This window comes from Corvus cornix, chromosome 1 (assembly GCF_000738735.6).
Source record: "Corvus cornix cornix isolate S_Up_H32 chromosome 1, ASM73873v5, whole genome shotgun sequence".
In the NCBI taxonomy this organism is placed as follows: domain Eukaryota; kingdom Metazoa; phylum Chordata; class Aves; order Passeriformes; family Corvidae; genus Corvus; species Corvus cornix.
This window is the reverse complement of record NC_046332.1, coordinates 53,019,049-53,040,934: the sequence shown is the minus strand read 5'-3', so window position 1 is coordinate 53,040,934 and position 21,886 is coordinate 53,019,049. Positions and strand designations below refer to the sequence as shown.

Genomic DNA, 21,886 nt, shown 5'->3' with positions numbered 1-21,886 from the left:
GCAAGGGACAGAGTCCGCGTCCGGGACGGGTTTGCCAGCGAGCGGCTCCCGGGCGGGGCCGGGCGGAACGCTGCTGCGCGGAACGCCCGTGCGCGGCCCCTGTTCCCGGCCGGCGGCGCCGGGAGCGCGGGACGCAGCGGCGGGTGGCGGTGCCCGCGATGTGGGGCCGCGTGCGGGGGCTGCGGCGGCCTCGCGGCGCGGCTGCTCGGGGCGGCGGCGGTGCGGCCCCACGGCCGGCCCCACGGCGGGCCCCACAGGTACCGTCCTCCCCTCTTCCTCGCCTGGCCGATGATGCCGGCGCTGGCCGGGCACTGCCGTGAGGCCGGGCTGTGCCCCAAGGCGCGGCCTTCAGAGGGACGGGGTTCGCCTGTCCTGCCGGGGTTGGGGTGGCGGTGACACCGGTGGGGAGGGGGCACCGGGGAGCGGAGTCGGGTAGAGGGGAGTGGCGTGGGCCGTGTTTCTCGTGCTGCTTTCCTTGCCGGCCTTCCTGTCTTGGAGCATGTGTGACCTGTAGTTTTGCAGCCTGTATCAGCAGAGCGGCGCTGCTGTTGGGCATTGCTGTACCTGCCCAAAGCACGGGCTGAGAGCAGTATTTGGGAGCTCTTTTTCGTTTTTACTAAAAGATTTTAAACTGCTTTTAATGACAGCTCGGTTGTGCGTTCATTTTTTTTTTTTTTTTTTTTTTTTTTAATTTCAAAGCTCCTCGATATTTTTGAACATGCACCGATGCTGTGATGGCCTCATGTACAAAGCAGCTCGGGTTCTTTGGTAGCTGTGTTTGCTCTCTGAGGCCAAGCTCCCCAGCAGAAGGCAAACTGGATGGTAGGTGAAATACAGGGATGCAATGTACTGCTGGCTTTAAGTGCCTGAGGCTTTCTGTCTTGCTGTGCTTTTCTGACGCTGTAAGATAAGATAAGGCTGAGAAAGTTGGAGCTGTTCAGTGTGGAGAAGAGAAGGCTGCATGGAGACCTCGCAGCAACCTTCCAGTATCTGAAGGGGGCCTACAGGGAAGCTGGAGAGAGACTCTTTGTCAGGAATATGGGTACAAATTACATCAGGAGTAATGGGTACAAACGGAAAGAGGGGAAATTTAGGTTAGGTATTAGGAAGAAATGCTTTTGCTTGAGGGTTGTGAGATGCTGGAAGAGGTTGCCCAGGGAGGTTGTGGATTCCCCAACCCTGGCAGTGTTCAAGGCCTTGAGCGACGCAGTCTAGTGGGAGGTGTCCCTGCCTATGGCAGGGAGTGTTAGGACTAGGTGATCTTTAAGGTCCCTTCCAACCCCTTAATATTCTATGTTTCTATGATTTCTGAATGGTTACATAGTTTTAAGGAGCATACAGCCTGAATTAACGACAAAGGAGTTTGTCAAAGACCTGTGCAGAACAGTGCAGTGTAAGACAGCAGGGCTCCTACCATCTTCCCAGTAACAAGGTTCTGAAGCTTATCCTTAAGTTTTCCTGTTGCTTCTCAGCATTGAAATTTAGGGTTTAATGCTGACAATTTATTAAGTGCAGAGTGACCCAAGTGTAATGCCTGCTGAAGCTGGCAGATTTTCCTCTTTTAGCCAAAGAGAGATGTGTGTGAGGAGGAGAGGTATGTCACAATACCTTCAGATTTGTGGACGTATTTTAAGATCTGTTGAAGTTTTTTTATTTTGAGTCAAAATAAATGTTTAATTCTTTTCTTTATTTCTCTAACTTGAGGGTGATTTTTAAACAAAGTAAGTAATTGTGGATGTAAAGGTTTAAATACTTCATTTTAGAATGTTATAGAGAACAGTTCTTTGAATTTTATGACAGTTTTTCTAGAGAATGCACTTGTGTCTGTGTAGCAGAATCTTCTGAGCAGCTCATGCTGTCCCTGGCTTCACATCCTCAGCTGCACTGTCAGTTTCAGCTTCTTTGCAATGATGTGCTAAACTGAGCAGAGGAGCTATAACCCAAATAACTTTTCTGTTTGTTGCTGGGTTACCTTGCAGCAGAATCCATGTTGCAGAGTGGGGGAATGTGTTCTGTAGTAGTGCCACAAGTGTGAAAACATGTGAAGTTAAGTGTGTGTGTACAGTCTTTTTTCAGATGGCTGGGAGTGATCTCTTTATTGACTCATATTAAGAGTTTAGGTGAGTTTTCTATAGTACCAATGAGTTTAAGTATCAGGTACGAGTAAATTTAAACTTGCTCTGCTACATAATGCAGAAATACTTTAAAAGTTTTAAGTTCTTGTATTTCCTCCACAAATAAATGGTGTGTAAAGTTGTTTACTTCATATTTTGGATGAGGAAACCATAAGTAGGAGTTGGAAATGGTGTCCCAGCCCTTCTTAGAAGTCAAAAGGTACATGTTTGACATGTACTTAACATACTCAGGTTGCACTCAGTTGGGCCTAGACAGTTGTAACTGTTGTTTTGGGTTTTTTTGTAGGTTTACAAAATTCAGCCTTGGACTCTATTTGTAACTTCTGTTGTCTAACTTTGTATATCATCTAGCAAACAGGAACTCTTCAGCACAAGCAGCGTGCTTTCTACTGACAAAGATGAATCTGCTGCTTCCAAAGACAGCACACCTGGAGGGGCATCAAAGAGACAGGAGGATGGAGCAGAAACACCAAAGCAGCAGCTGTTAGACATTATTAGTAATATGAAAGTGGAAGTGAGCTACAGGAAGAAACTCCAACAATTAAAAGCCAGTGAGAGGAAAAAGCAAGCCCTGAACAAGCTGGAAGGCCCGGACAGTGAAGGTTCTGTGCCTCAGGGAACTACAGAAGACACCCAACGGTACAGTGTGACACACTTTTCTTAGCCTGCTTTATCCTTATTTCAGTCTTTTTTTCATTATTTAGGACAAAATAAACCATCAAATGCCATTTCCAAGAGTGGAAAAGAATCTTGTGAGGGAGTGTGGTGCACAGTTGTAGACTGGAGTAAATCAGAGGGGAGAATCTGGGAAAAAGATGCTGCATGCTGTCTACCACATGCTGCCTTTTTCTACAGTGAGACTGTGGAAAGGTAGCATTAGCTGTGGAAAGTTATTTTAATGGGACAGGGGAAATGCTGTTCAGATAAAATACAATGAAATGGAGGAAAAAGGAAAAAAAAAATTAAGAATTAAGTCTTTGGAGCTGCTCCTGTCCACAATGTGTTACATCATGTTTATCACCCCGCAGGTCTGTGCTGCCAGTAGTCTTCAAGCTGTGTCTGAGGGGCTGTGCAATGGCACAGAGCTGCCATTTCCCCGGGCTGGGGAACAAGAGCTTGTCTGAGTCATTTAGCATTTCATGATTAGGGCAGTATGGGGCAAACCTGCCTGTCCTGCTGCCCACCCCCATTTGGGAAAATATCTGAATAGCTTCTGAGTTATTAAGATATAAGATGGCAGTACAGAAATAGAAATGACAATTTAAATCTATTAAAGGCTTTTTTTTTTTTTTTTGTTTTTGTTTTTGTTTTTGTTTTGTTTGTTTCTGTGTCTGTTGTGTCTCTTACAGAGGCAAGCCTTTAAATCCAGAGCTGGTGAAGGCTGCTTCTGCGGTTGCATCTTCCCTTCCACGCAACAAGAAACAGACAGAATCAGAACTCCTTGCACAACTAAGAAGACATGAAGAAACCACAGATAAACAGAAGAAGGGGGGAACTGTTAACATACGGTCTGTGTATTGATTGTTTTTCTCAATTATGTTTGAAATTCTGATTTTGCAATGTCATCCTGAAGGTGACTTGCCTTCTGTGTTTGAAAGATGGCGCTAAAAGATACCTTTGGACAGTTTATCCTTGGGATTAATGAATATTAGTAACATTATTGATCTGGCTATACCAAACTCTAAATTTTGCCATTATCTTTCTAAAATGTTTTTGCAGAAACAGAATTACTTCCTTGGACAGGATCATTGCTTTCTTGGACAGGCTAGCAAAATAACAGCTCTTTTTTTGAGTTTGGTTGGGGTTTTTTTGCCACAAGCTTCCAAAATTCTCACACAATGGATGGATTTGTAGACGTTTCAGACGTTCTGTCTGGACTGGTGAATTTTCATGACAGCTCTGCAGAGCTGAGCTAGAGCAGCTCTGTTTATAGCCCCACCCTTCCTTTCAAAACTTTCCAGTCAACGCATGAAACTCATCTCTTGGCTTAACTGTGTTTCCAGTGTGGCTTTCAAACAGATGAGAAACATTTGTTTGGAAACTCAAACAGTTGTGCGGCTCTTTTGGATGATGGCTAAAGACAGATTTTTCATTCTGATTTTTTTTCAGCTAGCATTCAAATAACTACTCAGAAAATGAGGCATTAAATCCAGGTGAAATGCTGAACCAAACAGAAAATTGGGTTGTTACCAAACTACGAATGTGAAACCTTTCTTTATTTCTGTTTACAGTGCGAACTGCAAGCTGCTTATCTTAGTTTTATTCTGTGAAAGTGAATTTGTCCCAACCAAGGATTTGAGCTTAACCCATCTATTATTATATGTAGGTTATGTGTACTATTTATTACTTGTAGGGATCAGTAAAGGATCTGCTGGAATGATTATCAATGTACTGCAAACAGAGCTAATGATGTTTGTGGGTGATGTCTGCCTGAGTGGAAATTAAGGAAGAAAGAGACAGATGCTTGCTGACAGGTTGAGTTAGATGATTGCAGTGTCTCTGCTGGGGTGTCCAATGCTCACTGAATAACTTCATTAAGTAAAATATCTGCTCTTCAGATATAAGGACTGTTTATATAGAGCGTATGTTCATTAAACTGTTAATTACCAGGGAGCTTGTTCCCTCTCTGTCACTGGGCTCTTTAGAAGGGCAGAGTACACAAATATCTTAATAGTGGCATGGGCTGTGGGTGGCCAACTTAGATGTAATTCGAATGTACTTGAGTACCTGAGATGTTGGAGGACCATGGAGATACTGACTGAGCTAATCTGTGCAGTGGCTAACCTGGAATGTGCCTGTCTCCCTTCCTTGGGGTGCACATGCTCCTGTCTAGGTGTGGTTTGTCTGCCTGTTGGCATCACAGGCTCACTCTCTCGTCACCTATGGCACTTTCCCTGAAGCACTGACCCAGCTCTGGCTGCAGTGGAAGAAAGACGGTGACTAAGGAAGTCGTAGTCAAAGCAAAAAGGGTTTTTTTCTCTTGAAAGAGAGTTTAAATTCTTCAGAAATTTAAAAGCTATATAGCGCCTCTGTATTTTTGTTTGATGGGTTAAGATATGATGTTACAATATTTTATGATGTGCTTGGGGATGAAGCACTATCGTTAAAAAAATGCATTTTCCTTAACCAGAACCAGCCTTTTTGGAGTGTCATGGCTGGCTTACGTTGGCAAGTTCTATTCCCTGAGGCAGCTTTGTGACCTAGCTTGTTTCCCCTAGCAAATACACTCCTCCTCCTGCCTCCATTTGCTGAAAAGTGTTAGTTTTCTTCCTTAAGAGTTAGGTACCAGAAACTCTTATCAGTGGGTGAATTTTCAAGAAAGATCAGCAATTTGTGCTGATTTTCATGATAAAAAACTTGGTTATAGTAACATTTTAGAGTTAGTACTGACTTTTAGTTCTTTGAGATAAATACAGTACTTTCAGGTTTCTGACTAGTGTTTAAAAATGTTTTTTACAAAGCCCAGCAGCCCTCAGACTTGATTTTGCATGATTTATGCTCCATAATACCTCAATCCACAAAATGCATGAAAGTGTTTTTAATATATTAGAAAGCATTCACTTTTGTTCATACATGATTATTTTATTTGACAGTAGAAGAATACCTGCAATTTAACTTTGCATCTTTTTCTAGAAAGGTTTTGCATTCAATATAGTGTCACGTTTTAAAAGCCAATATATATTCCTCAGTTATTTACAATATTTAAAAATTAGATACTTTCACAAGCAGTAGAGCCACATATGCTGAACCACAAAAAGCTGAATACTGCTGTTGTGATTTATAGTATGTAATGAGTTGTATGTTGTCCAGATCTTTTGTACAAATTATTTTTACCAGGCTTGTGGAAAGACCTCCAGAGGTCACTGTTGTATGCAGTCATCTCATTGCTGTAGCAAGCACGAGGACAGGGCATTCCTGTCTAGGAGGGGAAAATATTAACGATACAGGAGTTTATTTTTCTCAGTGTGGGCTGAAGTTTCACTCGATGGAAATCACAACAGTGCTGCACCAAAATAAAATCTGCAGCCCTACAATTTGAGCTCCTGTTTTGGGTGAACAAGAAAAGTAATTCAGAGCTTTGGCTAGAATATATCCAAAGCTCCTTGGGTCTCCGTTTTAAATATTATAATTATTGGCTGATAATCATGAAAGAGAGAGAGTCTGTGGTTATTACAAAAGTCCTACCACTTCTCAGCTCTGGAAGGCAGGTGTATTTAGGAACTTCAGTTTTTAACATCACGTTGGAACATGAGGTAGTATGTAATATCTAATCACTATGGGTACACTGGAGTTGCAGTGTGACTTCTTAAACTGATGTTTTTTATTTCAAAAGGCATTAAAAAATCTTTGTAGTTTTACTTTTGTTAGTACAGGTGCACTTTTAATGAGTGATGAATGTTGCTGCCAGAAACACTCATACACCTACCAACGGTAGGGGTGACATTAGGATTTCCTGGTGAGGAACATGATGCCATTGACTGTGTTCTGATAGCTTGGTAGTGTAGTCTTTCCACATCAACAGTGCAAAACTGCAAGTAAGTCAAGGAAGAGAGCTTCTCTGAGCAATCCCGACTGCCCCGAAGCACGGGAACACACCAGCCTTTTAGGTCACAGCTGAGTCAAGCTGTTGGGCTGGGCTGTGTGTGGCTGACCTTAGGAATTATGTCCCTTTGACCCTCACAACTGTGTCAAGCCTCTGGCCCAACACCAGCTTACTAATGCCAGTAGCCATTTCATAGAGTAATTTCTAGTGTGAGATATGCAACTAATCTGAGATTGCTTTTTATTTAAAATTAAAATGAAACTATTTAAAACTTGTTTCCAGATGCCTTTATTTCAGAGTAGGTACAAGAAGAGCTATGCTATTCTTGTTCTGCCATTTGAAACCACATCTTAGACTGAAGAGAAATCATGCTGTGTTTCTGTGGCAATTAGCTTTTACAATTTTCCAGAAGTATTTCTTTCTTGTTAGTAAAATCTCTTTTGACTTAAGCTGCCAAAAGCATAGTTTGAATTTCATTCACATTTTCATAAAATGGATAACACAGCATTTTTGACTTGGCCTATTTTTATTTTTTGAGACCATGTTTATGTCTTAAAACTTGAACGCTGCAGTTTGGGATGACTGTGTGTGAGTGGAAGTGGTTGGGTGGAGAGAAGGCTGTGAGGAAGAGTTACCAGCTTGGCCTTTGCCAGCCAGCAGAGTTACCAGTGAAGGGAGCTCACGGGCAGGGGCAGAAAGGGGCCGTGGTTTGCCCTTTGCGATCAGAACGAGCTGTGTATGGTGCTGGAAGAGATCAGAGCATTTGCTCTTCACGTATGATTTTCACTCCAGAATTACGAAGGAAGATGTGGTCTGTTAATGCTGTAATATGATTATGCAATGCAACAGATTGCAGTGGATCAGGAAAGGTGACCTACTTATTAGGGTGGCATGATTGGCCCATGTCAGCTGATGTGTGAAGGCAAGATTCCTTTTGGTCTGCAGCAGCACAGCTCTGTCCCTGGGCAGTGTTGGTTCCTGTCCAAAAAGCTGGTGATTTTTGCCTCCCTATTTCAGCCTGTTTCTTGTACCCAGAGAAATTCCCCATTTGCTTGAGCACAACATACCTAGTACACTCAGTGAATATTGGTATACATTTTTATGATTTTTTTTTTAGTTAGAAACTAAATAATTTAAAAGAAGGCATTCATTGTAGATTAAATAGGCTAAAGCACCACTTTTCATATACAGAATGCAACAAATAGTTTAAAACATCAGACTTGAATGTTTGATGGATTAAAGATGGATGTATTTTGTGAGGAATATATAATTCTGTCTCATAGAAGCTTATGAAACCAATTGAGAATAGAGTTTCTGGTTAATACATATGACAAACTTCCTTGCTTTTTCAATTTGTTGAGTTTTTACATTTCATGTTTTTAATTTCAGCAACGTTATTTCAGAAATGACAGTTAAAAGGCAGACCCCAGCTCAGAGGAGTGCAAGGATATCCGGTCGCATTTCCTTGCAGTTGGATGAGGATGGTCGAAGAATAAGGCCTGAAAGATCATCAGCTCAGTCTATTGACTCTAGAAGGTATTTTTGCTGTGTTCACTTCCAATAGAAGGCATGCAGTTTCTAGTGGATAATACTTTTAAGTTTACTTGTGCATATTCATGTTGCAATACTTAAGAGCTTAAAGAAATTGCTTAAGTATTTTTCAAGAAAAGTACTGTTAGCATTGAAATAAATTGTGAGAACAAGGTATTTAATGGTGACCGGCTAATTAAATAAGGTGCGTTTTTTTAATATTGCATTTTAGATAATTAAAAGTATTTGGTGCTGAAATGTAATTGTGCTTAACTAGTTTAAATTATTCTTGCCTATGCATAATACAATTTTATGTCACTTTCTTAACTTCTTGGGAAATGGAGGCTTTGAAAGCTTGCTTTCCTCGTGTGGAAAACTTGATAAAGTTCCATGTTTAGAAAAGTTTCATCCGTTCTGTTGGGATTTTAAAGAGATATTAAAGTTGGTTCATTTATTTATTTATTTATTTATTACCACCTTATTCTGTAATTGATTTTTTTATTATCTGTGTTGTTATAATTGTCTATGAAATTAACTTTATAATTTACCTGTGATTTCAGGGTATTCCTTTTTTTTGCTGCTGCATTATGTGGCCACTCTGTTTTTAGTGAATTGAGGAGTGCTCTTACATTTTTGGTTTACTCCTGTAAGCTGTGCTTTCTTGCCTGCAGTCTTTCCATTTCCCCGTGGCAGCTCATCACTGCATTCCTTCTCAATATATTGTTTCTCTAGAAGTTTTTAGTAAGATTAACTTCTCTTGTCATTAATTTACTTTTCAAATGAATCCCTTTTGTGGGGTTAGGGCCTGGAAATTGAGGGAAGCATTTGTGTTTAGGTAGATCATGGTGAAGACAGAAATTGGGTAACAAAGGAAAAGCCTGAGTTTATGGGTGAGCAGGTGTTCAGTATTCTGTGTGTGGTGGAACTGTACTTGGTATGTAACTTCAGAAACAGCACCTTAAAATAGTTTTTTAAATCCCTGTAATGAGTAAACTGTCTCCAGTTTCAGGCCTAAATTCCCTGCTGCACACCTGAAAATTGAATGGATGTACTTATTAACTGATAGTAGGAAAAGAATGGGTTAGGAAGAATACCTAAGTTTAAGTCAAGTTAGTACATTGCAATGAAATGAGTGATGTTGCTTTATAGTAACTTAAACTTGTCATTTTAAAATAAATGTTCTTCTAAGACATGCATGTATCTTTGGCCAATGTCATTGGGAGTTACACACAGATAGGAAAACATAATCCTAAATCAACATTCTTTTAAGGCTCTGTAACTAAATTGCTCTGTACTGAAATAGATCCAGGGTAGTTTCATCACTAAAAAGTAATATGACAAGAGCAGGTTTGCAGAAGTAGTTGAGACCATTAGAAATCTCCAGTAGATTCAGAAGGGTAGATTTTTAAGGTCAGAAAGGGTAAATCTTGCCAGGGTAACAGTGGATATGTAATAACAAAATGTAGGAACTGTTAGAATTTCAGTGGAAACCTGGAAGTTGGTATGATTAAAAGCATAATTGATTCTAAAGGCATTGTTTTTTGTTTTAATTTATAAAAATTTGATTACTTGTTGAACTATTGCATTTTTAATTACTCTTTTTTTTTTTTTAGAATAAGCTTATGGTAATGATAAATTGATTGAAAATAGATGGTCAGAGTGAAATATGTTTATATTCAGAAGAGAGAGCATCAGGGTGATGCTATTGAAAGTATACCATAGGGATCTGCTCTGACTCTTTGCTGTAGGGCAAAGAAGGTGGCCGTGTAATCTTCCAAAAGGGCTATTTATGTCATAAAGCAGGAATTACTTGATTTAGCTGTTGCCTTTTCCGTTCCTGAATTGTGCAATATTTTTTTTCAGGGAAAGAACCCAAGTCTTCTGATACTCGCAACTTTGTAAAATCACTTAAGTACTGTGGTTTGATACTGTTTACCTTTGTTCAGATTCCTGAATATTCCAGTTAAAATTGACTGCAAATACAGTGCTTGATTTATGCTTGTTCTTTCACACGGAAATGTTTTGAGAAGCTCTGTTACAGATGAATAATAAAGTCATAAACACTTTCTCTGATTAAAAGCCTGAAGATTTAGTGAGAGTCACTATTTTTTTTTTTTTGTGTGTGTGTGTCTCCAGAGATCTGTTAGTTCATGAAAATATTTTGTGCTTTTTAATTTGCTACTGGCAGTGTTGTGAGGTGTTGTGAAATACTAAATATCGGTTTTCTTTTTTGTTTATAGAAGTCTCAAAGTAGGAAAGAGGCTTAATATATTCACCAAGGCTTCTACAGAGCCGGAGGACGCACTGAAAATAGGTTAGTGGAAATTCAGTAATGAAGAATGCAATGAGGCTAAATTCTGCACTTTCAGAATATCAAGAGATTTTTGTGAGGAGACATGACCTGTTCACTTTCTGCTTTCAGACTGATAAAAGAAATTACTACTTTGATGTAGCTATGATTTTTACCAGGTGAAACTTCCATGCAGTGTAATGGAAGGTTTTCTGTGCTGATCAGGGCACTCTGTACATGATCTTAAAGGGTATAACTGGCTTTTTGTCACAAAGGTCAGTGTTATTTCTGTGTGTGTAAAGCCAGCCTGGAGGATGGGTATGTTGGCTCCAGCTTATTTGGTCAAGTTGCAAGGAAATGCGAGGCTGTGATCCCAAGGAAACAAACATGCCCTGCAGGCGGCTACACATAAGCAGGGTAGTAGAAATCCAGGACTACACATTGGATTGCTGTGGGGCCTTTTGTTTAGTGTTCCAGATGGAGCGGGGAAGATCCCATCTGTGACTGACGAATGACTCCTTGCTTCACCTGTTGTAAAGTCCTTAATGTATGTTTAGAATTGTAGAAAGTTTGGGTTGGAAAGGACCTTTAAAGGTCACCTGATTCCAACCCCCCTGCAATGATCAGGTACCTCTTCCACTAGATCAGGTTCATCAGGGCCCCACCCAATGTTCCCAGGGATGGGGCATCTACCACCCCTCTGGGCAACCTGTTCCAATATGTTGCCACCCTCATTTGCAAAAATTTATTCCTTTTGTCTAGTCTGAATCTGTCCTCTTCTAGTTTAAAACCACTGCTCTTTGTCCTGTTGCAGTGAGCCCTACAAAAAATTCTGTCTTCATCTTTCTTACAAGTTCCCCTTAAGTATTGAAAAGATTGAGTAAAGTCAGCCTGGAGCCTTCTGTTCTCCACAAGGAACAACCCCAGCTTTTCTCAGCCTTTCCTCTTAGGAGGGATGTTCCATCCCTCTAGTCATCTTCATGGCCCTCCTCTGGACCTGCTCCAACAGGTCCATGTCCCTCCTGTGCTGAGGACCCCAGAGCTGGATGCAGCACTGCAGGTGGGGTCTCATGAGAGTAGAGGGGCAGAATGTTCTCTCTCAACCTGTTGGCCAGGCTTCTTTTTATGATTGCAGTTGGCTTTCTGGGCCGTGAATGCACACTGCTGGCTCATGTCCTGTTTTTTATCCACCAGTCTCACTAAACCCTTCTTGACAGGACTGCTCTCAGTCCATCCCCCAGCCTGTGTAGATGCTGGAGGTTGCCCCAATCCACGTGCAGCACCTTGCACTTGGCCTTGTTGAACCTCATGAGGTTCCCATGGGGCCACTTTTTGAGCTTGTCCAGATCCCTCTGGATGACATCCTGTCCTTCAGTGTGTCAGCTTTACCGGTCAGCTTGGTGTCACCTGCAAATGTGCTGAGGGTGCACTCAATCCCACTGGCTGTGGTGTTGATGAAAACACTGAACAATACGGGTCCCAGTATGGATTCCTGAGTGACACCACTTTGTCACTGGTCTCCATCCAGACATTGAGCTCTTGACCATTGAGTGCATGGTCTGGAAAGAGCCTTGGACCATCTGGATGTGACCACCCAACCAATTCCTTATCCACCAAATATACATGCCAAAACTCATGTGAGATAAAAGATACCAAACTAAAGTCAAAACAGGTGTGACCAACCTTCATATTCACTGAATGGCACAGCTCTGCACGAACAGTCATAATGCTACCTAACAGGGATAGCTTTCACTCATGAACACTTGGTTTTAGTAGGCTGGATTTGGCTAAGAGTGTGTGAATATGGGCAAGTCATGTAAAGAACTCCCTCCCTCAGGTGTCTTTGTGAATAATGACACTGCCTTGTTAGCATTGATCTTTAATATGCTGCTTTCCCTCAGCTATTCTGAGGCCCTTTTGAAAAACAGACTTTATTCCAGTGTAGTGACTTAGAACTTTATGTAAAGCCAGCGGCAGAAATAGTACTCCTCTCTGCTAGCTTATCAAATGGTGAGTATTTGTTTCTGTTTCAAGAGTTGAACTGTAAGTTTTTGCCAGATTCTAGCTGAGTAGTTTTTTACCTTTCTTTTTACACTTGAAACTGCATTAATTTGATTACTTAATTTTTTTACTAAAATGTCAAATAGTGCTATTTGCATATTTTCAGGCAGCTGTGAACTTTCTGAATACAGCCACCTCTATGAAAGTTGTTTATTAGAATAGAATTCAGTTTACTGGTTTTTAAGACTGCCAATATCCTTAAAATTGGTCCATTGTACATGTAAAAATCATGATGAGTGATGTAGTGTTTGTTTTTAACTGTCTTAACAAAAGCAGTGTTCAAGAAAATGGATTTTGAGTTGAATCAAACTCAGGTAAAATGGTGAGAATTTAAGATTTCTTTCTTGCATGAGCAGAATGCAGACACAATGGCTCATAGTAGTCACCCCAGGTAAAAGCTGAGATGCACTTTTTTTTTTTTTTGGAACACAAAATTGGAATGTGTACAAATTGTGTAAGAGAGCAAATGGACTTTATTGTATTTATAATTAGATGTTAAGAGGTAAGCTTCTTTCAGCCTTTTGTGTGGTGCTTCCTTGTTTAATTCCAGGTAGCTTTGAGGAAATCTACATGGTATGCTGGACCCGGAAGCTGATTACTTGGTTTACTGACTAAGCTGGATGACAAACATTTTTTTTGGGCGTTAATCTTGGGAAATACCAGTGTCATACTTGATACCTTGATTCACTTGTTTTCACTGTCTTGGTTCATATTAATGGAGATAATGGGTTAAAATATTGTTAATAGATGACAGAAAAGCAAGTTTTGTTTTAAGTATTGAGCATTGATTTTGAAAACTTGAATGTTAACTAGAAAGGAAATTGGCATCCTGAAAATACTCTTCATAACTATTAACATATAATGTCACTATTATTTTCTGTTTCACATCTTTATCACCTTTACTGCAAGCTTGAAAAATTAGTTTCTGCTTTCCTCTATTAGAGGATTTATTGGTTTCTTTAGGATGTGGACAACAGTTTCATTCTGGTATGTTTCTCATGTTGTCTTGTAGCTGTATTTTATTCCTGCCTCCAGTCCTCAAATCAAAGTAGTCAGCTTGGTAATACAGTTCTGGAAATTTCCCTCTTAAGGGGTAATTTGTCTAAGTATATTCTGATTTAACACAAAAAAAACCCCTGAAAACACTTTTTTTCTGTATGTAAAAATACCATTTGCCCTTTCATTGTGTTTTCTCTTAAAGGAGGGGGGAAGATTTTATTTTTTAATTCAGTTGAGTTGTAAGCCACTGAGCCAAAGATGAAATTATATATTGGCCTGAAGTACTTAAACTCAGGAGTAGTAAAATAATAGGTGATTATTAGTAGTAATGATAATAGGTGGCCATGATCCAGTCCAAGTAGACTGTAATATCTGAATTCATATGAAGATCTGTGTTTCAAGGAGCTTAGGGTGAGTTGATAACAGAGGGAGACAGGAAAACAAAGGGGAGTGCAGCTGAGGCCAGCTCACTCGACAGCAGCCCAAGGCACTCCCAGAGGTCCCTCCCTGTCCTGTGGTAACAGCTTGTTCCCTTCAGTTCAGCGAAGCGGTTCAGTCTGGGCTCGTGACCAGTTCTCCTGGGTGGAGGGACAGGAACTCCTTAAGAAGAGTAACTGCTGCAATATGAGTGCACTTTGATTTAAAAAAAAAATATATATATACACTTTAGGAAAGGTGCATCCCTAAAGGAGCTGTTTGACTTTGTGAAAAGAATAGGAAATCATGATTTCTCGAGCCCGAGAGACAAAAACTGGGATGCTAAGAGAGTTGGGGAAGGAATTGCCGTCACTTGTAGATTTGTTTCCCTGGAGGAGAATAGTAGTTGTGAAGAACCTGAAAACTCCTGTAGAAGTAAGATTCCTTTAGCACAGTGCACCAGTCGAGTTCAGAATTTGTTGTATCCACAGTTTTTAAAAGACAAAACTGAAGAATGATTGTGGAAAAATTAAATTATTGCTTTATGTGAAAGACTTAAAAATAAATATTCCCCTAGGACCTCAGAATTTAATGAACTTTCTTGTCAACAGAGAATTCTCATTTGAGAAAGGTGATGCTGGTATCTAAGGTAGAAAAATTTGCACAGCTGATAGTACTAGTCTCTGTAAAGATTGATGTTAATGGACTTTATTTTAGCTAGTGAAAAGTCTTTGGTGCCTTACAGATCTTTATAAAATTTCTTTTTTAGTGTCTTCACCAACAATTTGGGATCTGGAGTTTGCAAAGGAGGTTGCAGCAGTAACTGCACAGCCTCCCCGAAATGGTTTTGAGGAGATGATCCAGTGGACAAAAGAAGGAATACTGTGGGAGTTCCCAATTGACAATGAAGTTGGTATGTGCACTGTGAGCTTTTATTATCTGTCTCAATTTATCTTTTCTGAAAATTAGAGCATGTTTGACCTTTGACTGTTTTAACCCAGTGTTTCAGCTATGAGTCATGCTTTTGATACTAAACAAATATAACTTCCCGACTGTCCTAGATCAGAGATGCTTCAGATGAACTCATTCTGGCACTCTTCAGGTGAAATCTTGCAGGTGGTTTGGCTGATCTGAGGACTAGCTGCTGCCAAAAAGGGGACAACTCCCTCCCACCCTACCCCCCTGATATGTTTAACACCAAAAGGCTGTTCAAGTCTCTTACATAATACCTTTTACTCTGCAATTTCTTTAAATTAAGCTCCTAGCAGAAGTTGGGGAATCTTAAAACTCCTGTGCGTGTTTTATAATGCTGATTCTGTTCTTTGGTGTGGCTCTTGGGCCAAGTGTCTAGCCAGATCCCAACCAGCTATCTGCCAGTTCCATATCTGGGCAGGCCAAGTGTTAAACAGTTGTTTGCTCCTTTTGTTCTGTCTGTTTCATAAGGATAAACAGTCACAATATTCACTCACTCTGGGCATCTATGTTAATTAGGCATCTTTGTGCACAGTATTTTCTTTTATTACCATTAAAAAAAAAAAGCTCCGTGTGAAGTTATGCCAGCAGAGAGAGAGAGTGAATGTTAAGGAAGTGAAGAACAACTACACAAAGTGTGCAGTATAGGAAAGGGGACTTCATAACTTCAGGGAGAGCTTGGCTGTGGGTTTTAGGGTTTTTTTTTTAAGGCTTTAAAGACATCAAACAGAACTGCTTTGTAATGATTCAGTCACTGAAAGCAAAACAGGTTAATATCTGAAGCTGAGAGTCTTTGAAAATCTGTCCTATACTGAGTTGCAAATTGAATAATGTGCTTCATTGTTTCTTAATGTTTATTCTCATCCTATTTGGCAGTTTCTTCACAGAACTTAATCACTGCTCCCAGGATTGATCTGTTCCATCATGTAGTAATCCAAGTATACTCTAGTCATGTTTTTGCAAGCTTAAAACCACTGTGGCCAATGGTTTTTGTGTTGTTGTAATGTGGCTGGAACCCTGCTGTCTGGGGCCATCAGTTGACAAAGTGTCTTTGGCGGGCAATGGTTTCCCTGTTGCAGCCGTGCGGCTGGAACCGCGCTGTCTGGGATGGGGCGGGGAATGGACAAAGAGTCTTTACATATAGTTGAAACAAGAATCTTCATTGATTTGTCCACAAAGACTAGTCATGTGGAAAATTCCAGTGGAGCCTTCCAAAACCTGTCACCTCTCAGGGCGAAATACCAAGTCAGTAAATGCTGTCCTATCAGACTGCCAGCCACAGGCTGTTAACCACGTCAGGTGTGTCAAAGCACAGTTAAAAGCTCGAGAACCTCACTCCGGGTATATCAACATGCTGTAATTTCAGTGTCTTTGCAAAAGAAAGATGCCCCTTTCTGCTGTTAATTTTGCAGTTTTGGAGCAGCCATTTCCCTCAATAGGAGGACGTTACTTCACCTTGTTCTGTATCCAGAAATGTGTGATTATTCTTCTATGCCACAAGCATGTGGCTTTAAAAATATAAGTGCAATTAAATTTTCTGTTGAGGAAGCGTGTATACTCAACTTCTAGCATTATGAAAGCTTTTGAAGTTTTAAACTAAATATAAAAAAGAAAGACAACCTCTTATAACTCTTTTTCTTGGCTCCAGAGCATCTCTGGTGTTCTCATTAGAGTGCTTCACCGAGGCATTGTGCTGTGCTTTGTGGTACCAGGGCGAGGTCATGGTTTTTGAAATTATTTTGGTGTGAACATCTGAAGATGTGGCTAGACATGCTGGCTTGCTACAGTGGCCAGCAGCAGTCTTCCCCCTTCCCCCCTCCCCCCACCTTACTGCCCTGTTGTTTGCTCTTACCTGCATGTCCTTTCCCTTGTCCAATGCAGTTGAAGTCACTGTTAAGCAGAAAATTACCTTTTTTTTCCTCTCCATCTCTCCAGCCTCTGATTAATTTTTACCAGATTAGCAAACCATTAGTATGGCTTGCATAACATTGTTCTCACTCCTTCTTCTTTCTGCTTGCCTGTCCTGCTTCTAAGTAGCTTTAATGCTGCTCTATGATTGCTGTGGCAAAAAATTGGCCTCATTTATTATTTCTGTGCATTTATGCTGTAATTTCTCAAAAAGCTAAAAAGGGCAGTGCAGATTGTAGGTGCTAATTTGCTTTAGCACCTCATTATGAGTAGCAAATGCTTTTGGTGGGCCAGAGATTGTTACTGCACAAGTGATAGAAGGGTCTCAGAAAATGAATTCCTGAGTTGCCTCTGATGGCTTCTGCAGGCAAAAGTTCACCAAGTCCTGTCTAGTTGCTGTTTAGCTGAGCTGCTGTTCCCAGCAGAGAAATATTGGATCATCTTGCCAAGAAGGCTGTCAAAGTTATACAACCATTGTGTCGGGGTTTCTTCAGAAACTCTGGGTCTGTTCTAGGGACCTACTGTAGAGTATGATTGATGTAATTCTAAAAATCCTAAAAGGATAGAATACTTTATGTTGAAAGGGACCTTTAAAGATAATTTAGTTCAAACCCTCTGCCATGGACAGGAACATTTTTTCACTAGATCAGAATACTCAGTCATCTTTATAACATGTCAGCAGCACTCCCTGTGTTTGGATTGACAAACACATCTGTGTTTGCATTGACATCTTTAAGACGAAGTTGGTCATGTCTTGGAAGGATTAGTGTTTTAGTGAGAGAAATTTCCTAGACTTTCTGTTTTGTAGTATGTGGGGGATTGGAAATAGGATATTGAGAGTGGGTGTCTTCGTGTTTTGAGGTTGAAAAAGAAAATCCTCCACTTTAGACTGCTACCACGCATGTTCTTTCAAATTAAGTTTCTGAGGATAGTGCAAGAGAGGCTGAGGGACAGGCTTGCAGCAGGAGTCAGGGCTTGCTAGGGGTGAGGGGAGTCATTATCTCATCTAATCTGTTCCCACCAGAGGTTTCAGCCACTGATGCTTTGGGCAGTTGTGGTGTCCTTTTTTGTGATGCACACTTTACTTTTTTGAGGACTAAAATATGTGGTCTAACTGAAATATTTGGACTTAACACTTCGTCCCCAAACCATGTACAGTCTTTGGCAAAAGGGAGAGCAGAATACATAATGTAATATTTCCTTCTGACCTGCATTTTTGTGAGTTTTTTTATTGTTTATTTTTTTATTGTTTATTTAACCCAAAGTTGCTTATTTGGGGTTAAAGATGAAAATTGGTGAAATTATTTATTAGACACAATCTCCTGATACCCTGTAACTGTCCCCAGAAGAAGAGCATCCAGAAGGCCAAATTTTACTGTCAGCATTATTCAGATTCTTTCAGTAGTGAGTTTGTTTGGTTTAGTTCTCTTGGATTTTTGAGACTAGTGAAAGTATGGAAATCTGGAAAGGTTGTTAGTTTGAAAAAGCGACCAGTAGCATCCAGGTACAGTAAGATTCTACCTCCCCTTGGTGGGGGAAAGGCAGCATGGGTGGCATAGTGAAAGGATCATCACTGCTTCTTGTCCGTGGACGTAGTTTTCCAAGTACAGCAGACCCACGCTTTCTGAAGCTGACATTACCTGGTGTTTTTTATCATAACTTTCAACATAAAGGGACAAGGAGAGGGCTTCTGAAGAAGGAAACATTCTTTCTTCAAGAACGACGGAGATGAATGTGGTGTGCAACTGGTATTGATGCACTCATGTATTTCTACGAAAAATATAGGTATTTCTCAGCTCCTTCAGATATTGCAGTACCTAAAGTTTAAAGCAGGAAAAAAGTAATACAGACTTAACAAATACAATCTGAGTGACTTCTCCATCCCAGAGATGTGCACTGTTTCTTCTGAAACTGTAGAAACTCTACTATAAAGAAGGAAGCCTAGGACTTATGTGGCTTAATTACCTCAACTTTAATACTCCTGATTTAATTTTATCAAGTAATATAGAAAAACATAACTAGCTAGCTTAGAAAAACATGTATACTCATGTGTATGGGATAGACTTCTCATTTTTGTCATCTGGAAGTGGTGCAATATTTTTCTCTAATAACAGATTTTTATTTAAGGGTGAAAGCAATTTGGGATCAAATAAAAATTTTCATGTATATATAACTGAAGAAAAATCTTTCATTACAAATCCCAGATTGCCTTTTGTTTTTTCCCCTCAAAATTAGGAATGGCAAAAGCAGCCTTTTTTCTCTATGAAGGAATTTGTGTTCTGAGTCTATCTCTACCATCATAGTATGAACAACAGCAAAAAAATCCACAGGACAACAAACAAAAGTTTACCCTATCTCCAATAATCCCTTGTCCCATGTCCTGTGGAGGCTTTTGAATGCATCATCTTTGGTGATGGCTATGACTGTAAAGCAGCTGGTGATACACACAACACTTTCACATCATCATACACTCACATATTCAGAAAATGTCAGAAAAACAAATATCTGTGCCCATTTGATAGCAATAGAATGTTAAAAGTATGACTTGGAATGGACATTAAGTGTTTGTTAGCTGTTCAGTATTTGATACTTTATGAGGTTGCCTCATTTGTTCAAGACTAGCTTGTATTCTTTAATCCTCTGCAGAATTTAGGCAATCAGTGTTCTCTTTGAAAATTTACTAAGAAAGTGCCTGCAATCTAAAAGGTGGTACCAATGATGAATCAAAATTTTTAAGTATTGAACAAACTGGATTTTAGCAAGAAGATTGATTTTTGGTTAGAATTATTCCTCCTACTTCCACCCCAGCATCAGCTTTTATCAAGATTACCAGCCAGAAAGTTGATTTAAATATTACATATTCTTAGAAATGTGAGCAGAACCATTAATGTTACTTATTTAAGATTATTTGCAAACTATATTATTTTTTACTTTGTTAAACTTGCTGCTGTACTATGATAACAACTTTGTCTTTTTTTCCTTCATCTTTCTGTTAGGGATGGAGGATGATGCTGAATTTCATGAACATATCTTTCTGGAGAAACACCTCGAAGGCTTTCCCAATGAAGGACCTATCCGCCACTTCATGGAACTAGTCATCTGTGGGCTTTCAAAAAACCCATACCTAAGTGTTAAGCAGAAGGTTGAACATATTGAGTGGTTTCAGAAGTATTTCGAGGAAAAGAAGGAACTTCTTCAAGAGATTTGAGACTTGGGAAAGTGCTGACCCTTGAAATGAAGAATTGTTATGTCAAAATGGATGATTACTTATGGATGGAAATACTGTCAGTGCATAGTGATCATGTGGCCTGAAAGTTGTATTTTAAACAATAAATGGAAAGGTCATCTTTTCTTACGTGTGTTTCCATGTGTGTGTAAGTACTGCAAAAGAAGGAACTGAAAAGCGTGGCTTTTGTAGAATGTGCATTTAAAATTTAATTTATCAGAACTGTTGTCTTTTAGATTTGAAACTACTCTTTGGACAATACAAAATCCTAGGTCTAAATTCCACTTCCTACACCCTTCACAGTTGGACTGTATTTTGACAGGTTGGATCATCTTTCCCACTCTAGAAAACTTGAAATGCTTTCATTTTGCTAATTCCTGAACCACACTGGTATTGGGATGGTGTTAATCCTTTCTCCCCTCCTTTCACTAACTATATTTATTGGTTAATTTTAAAGTTTTTGGTAATGACAGAGTGATTGGAATGATATGCTTTTTGGTTCTTGTGTTTAATTAAAGGCTGTTGTATTCCTGAGATTTGTGCACAGCATAACACTGGTGAGTTACAGAAAATAACAAGGGAGTGATGTTCCTTAGGGCTCGCTATTGGGACTGGTGCCACCAATAATGGCTTTAAACTCTCAGAGGGATGGTTGTCATTAGATGTTAGGGAGAAATTCTTTGCTGTGAGGATGGTGAGGCACTGAAACAAGTTGTCCAGAGAAGGTGTGGATGCTCCATCCCTGGAAGTGTTCAAGGCCAGATTGGATGGGGCTGGGAGCAGCCTGGTCTGGTGAAAAATGTCCCTACCTATGGAAGAGGGGTTGGAATTAGATAATCTCTAAGGTCCCTTTTAACCTAAACCATTCTATGATTCTGAAGTCTCTCCTGCCATCCATACATCCATTCTGAAGCTTTTGACTAACTTCCCATCAGTATTGTTTAATTTTAAAAAGGGTCTGAATGTCAAATAAGCCATAAGTGCTGTTTCACTAGAGCAAGCAGTTTTATGATGACTCAGCTTGGAACTGGGACCTTACCTCCTGCATCTGCAGGGCTAGAAAGAGGATTTGAACGTTCCTGACAAGGAGAGTTGTTGCCTGCAGATTACATGATGCCGCTGCTATTTTCTGTCTAGTTCTGTGATGCTGCTGAAGCAACTTCATCTTTCCTAGATAATCCTTTATTCCAATTAAATGTGTATGGTCATTTATATCTACTGAACTATTGCAGTGTATTTTACTTCAGTTACCTTTTGCTAAATTTTCATCCAGAACTACTCACTTGTAGTCCAAGATTCCGAATGACCATCTTGCTGCTGAAATTTACAGAGCATTTCCAGCCCTTCGTGTTATTCCTTGTTCTCCCCAAACACATTAGCAACTATTGGCACTATAAATACACTCATGTCTCTTTCTCACATTTCCTTGTAACTCAAACAGGAAGGAGGATGAATACAGAATTTGGTATAGAATGAAGATAAAACACTGGCCTTGTATGCAAATTGATTTTAAATGAGAATTACATGAAAGCAAATGAAAAACGAAGAGTCGGCCTTTTTCTATGAGTTGGAATATTGTTGCTGTGTTCTGCTCATCTCCAGGACGTGAGTTTGCCCTTCTGGCAAAGGAAAAGACTTGGGCTGTGGAAAGGAAAAGCAACTTTTTGACTTTCTGACTGTAAGAACAGCAAGATTCAAGTTTTGCAGAATTTTTAGAGGCTTCCTTGCTTTGGAATGGAGAGAGTGAGAATTATATCAAAATATCTCCATTTGGTACTACGATAGTTTTAATTTTTGGTTCAATG

The 21,886-nt window shown here is 40.0% G+C and overlaps 1 protein-coding gene across 2 annotated transcripts; it reads left to right on the top strand.

Annotated features, from left to right (window-relative positions):
* Positions 1–218: 218 nt before the first annotated feature.
* Positions 219–20,615, top strand: MRPS31 (mitochondrial ribosomal protein S31). Of its 2 annotated transcripts, none has more exons than XM_039566985.1 (7): positions 219–257; positions 2,487–2,774; positions 3,485–3,643; positions 8,068–8,214; positions 10,449–10,522; positions 14,745–14,888; positions 19,852–20,615. In XM_039566985.1, exons 2-7 carry the CDS (start codon positions 2,638–2,640, stop codon positions 20,061–20,063), a joined length of 873 nt encoding a protein of 290 aa, XP_039422919.1. In that variant the 5' UTR covers positions 219–257; positions 2,487–2,637; the 3' UTR covers positions 20,064–20,615. The 2 variants fall into 2 exon arrangements, with proteins under 2 accessions (XP_039422919.1, XP_010398672.1); XM_010400370.3 differs by lacking the exon at positions 219–257 and adding an exon at positions 721–822.
* The last annotated feature ends 1,271 nt before the right edge of the window (positions 20,616–21,886 follow it).

What these genes read in the sequence shown, in the direction of transcription:
- MRPS31 (XM_039566985.1), top strand. Translation starts at nt 2,638, where the DNA reads ATGAAAGTGGAAGTGAGCTACAGGAAGAAACTCCAACAATTAAAAGCC. An exon ending in CAGTCTATTGACTCTAGAAG is followed by an intron (nt 8,215 to 10,448) that starts GTATTTTTGCTG and finishes TTTTGTTTATAG; the next exon opens with AAGTCTCAAAGTAGGAAAGA. An exon ending in GGAGGACGCACTGAAAATAG is followed by an intron (nt 10,523 to 14,744) that starts GTTAGTGGAAAT and finishes TTTCTTTTTTAG; the next exon opens with TGTCTTCACCAACAATTTGG.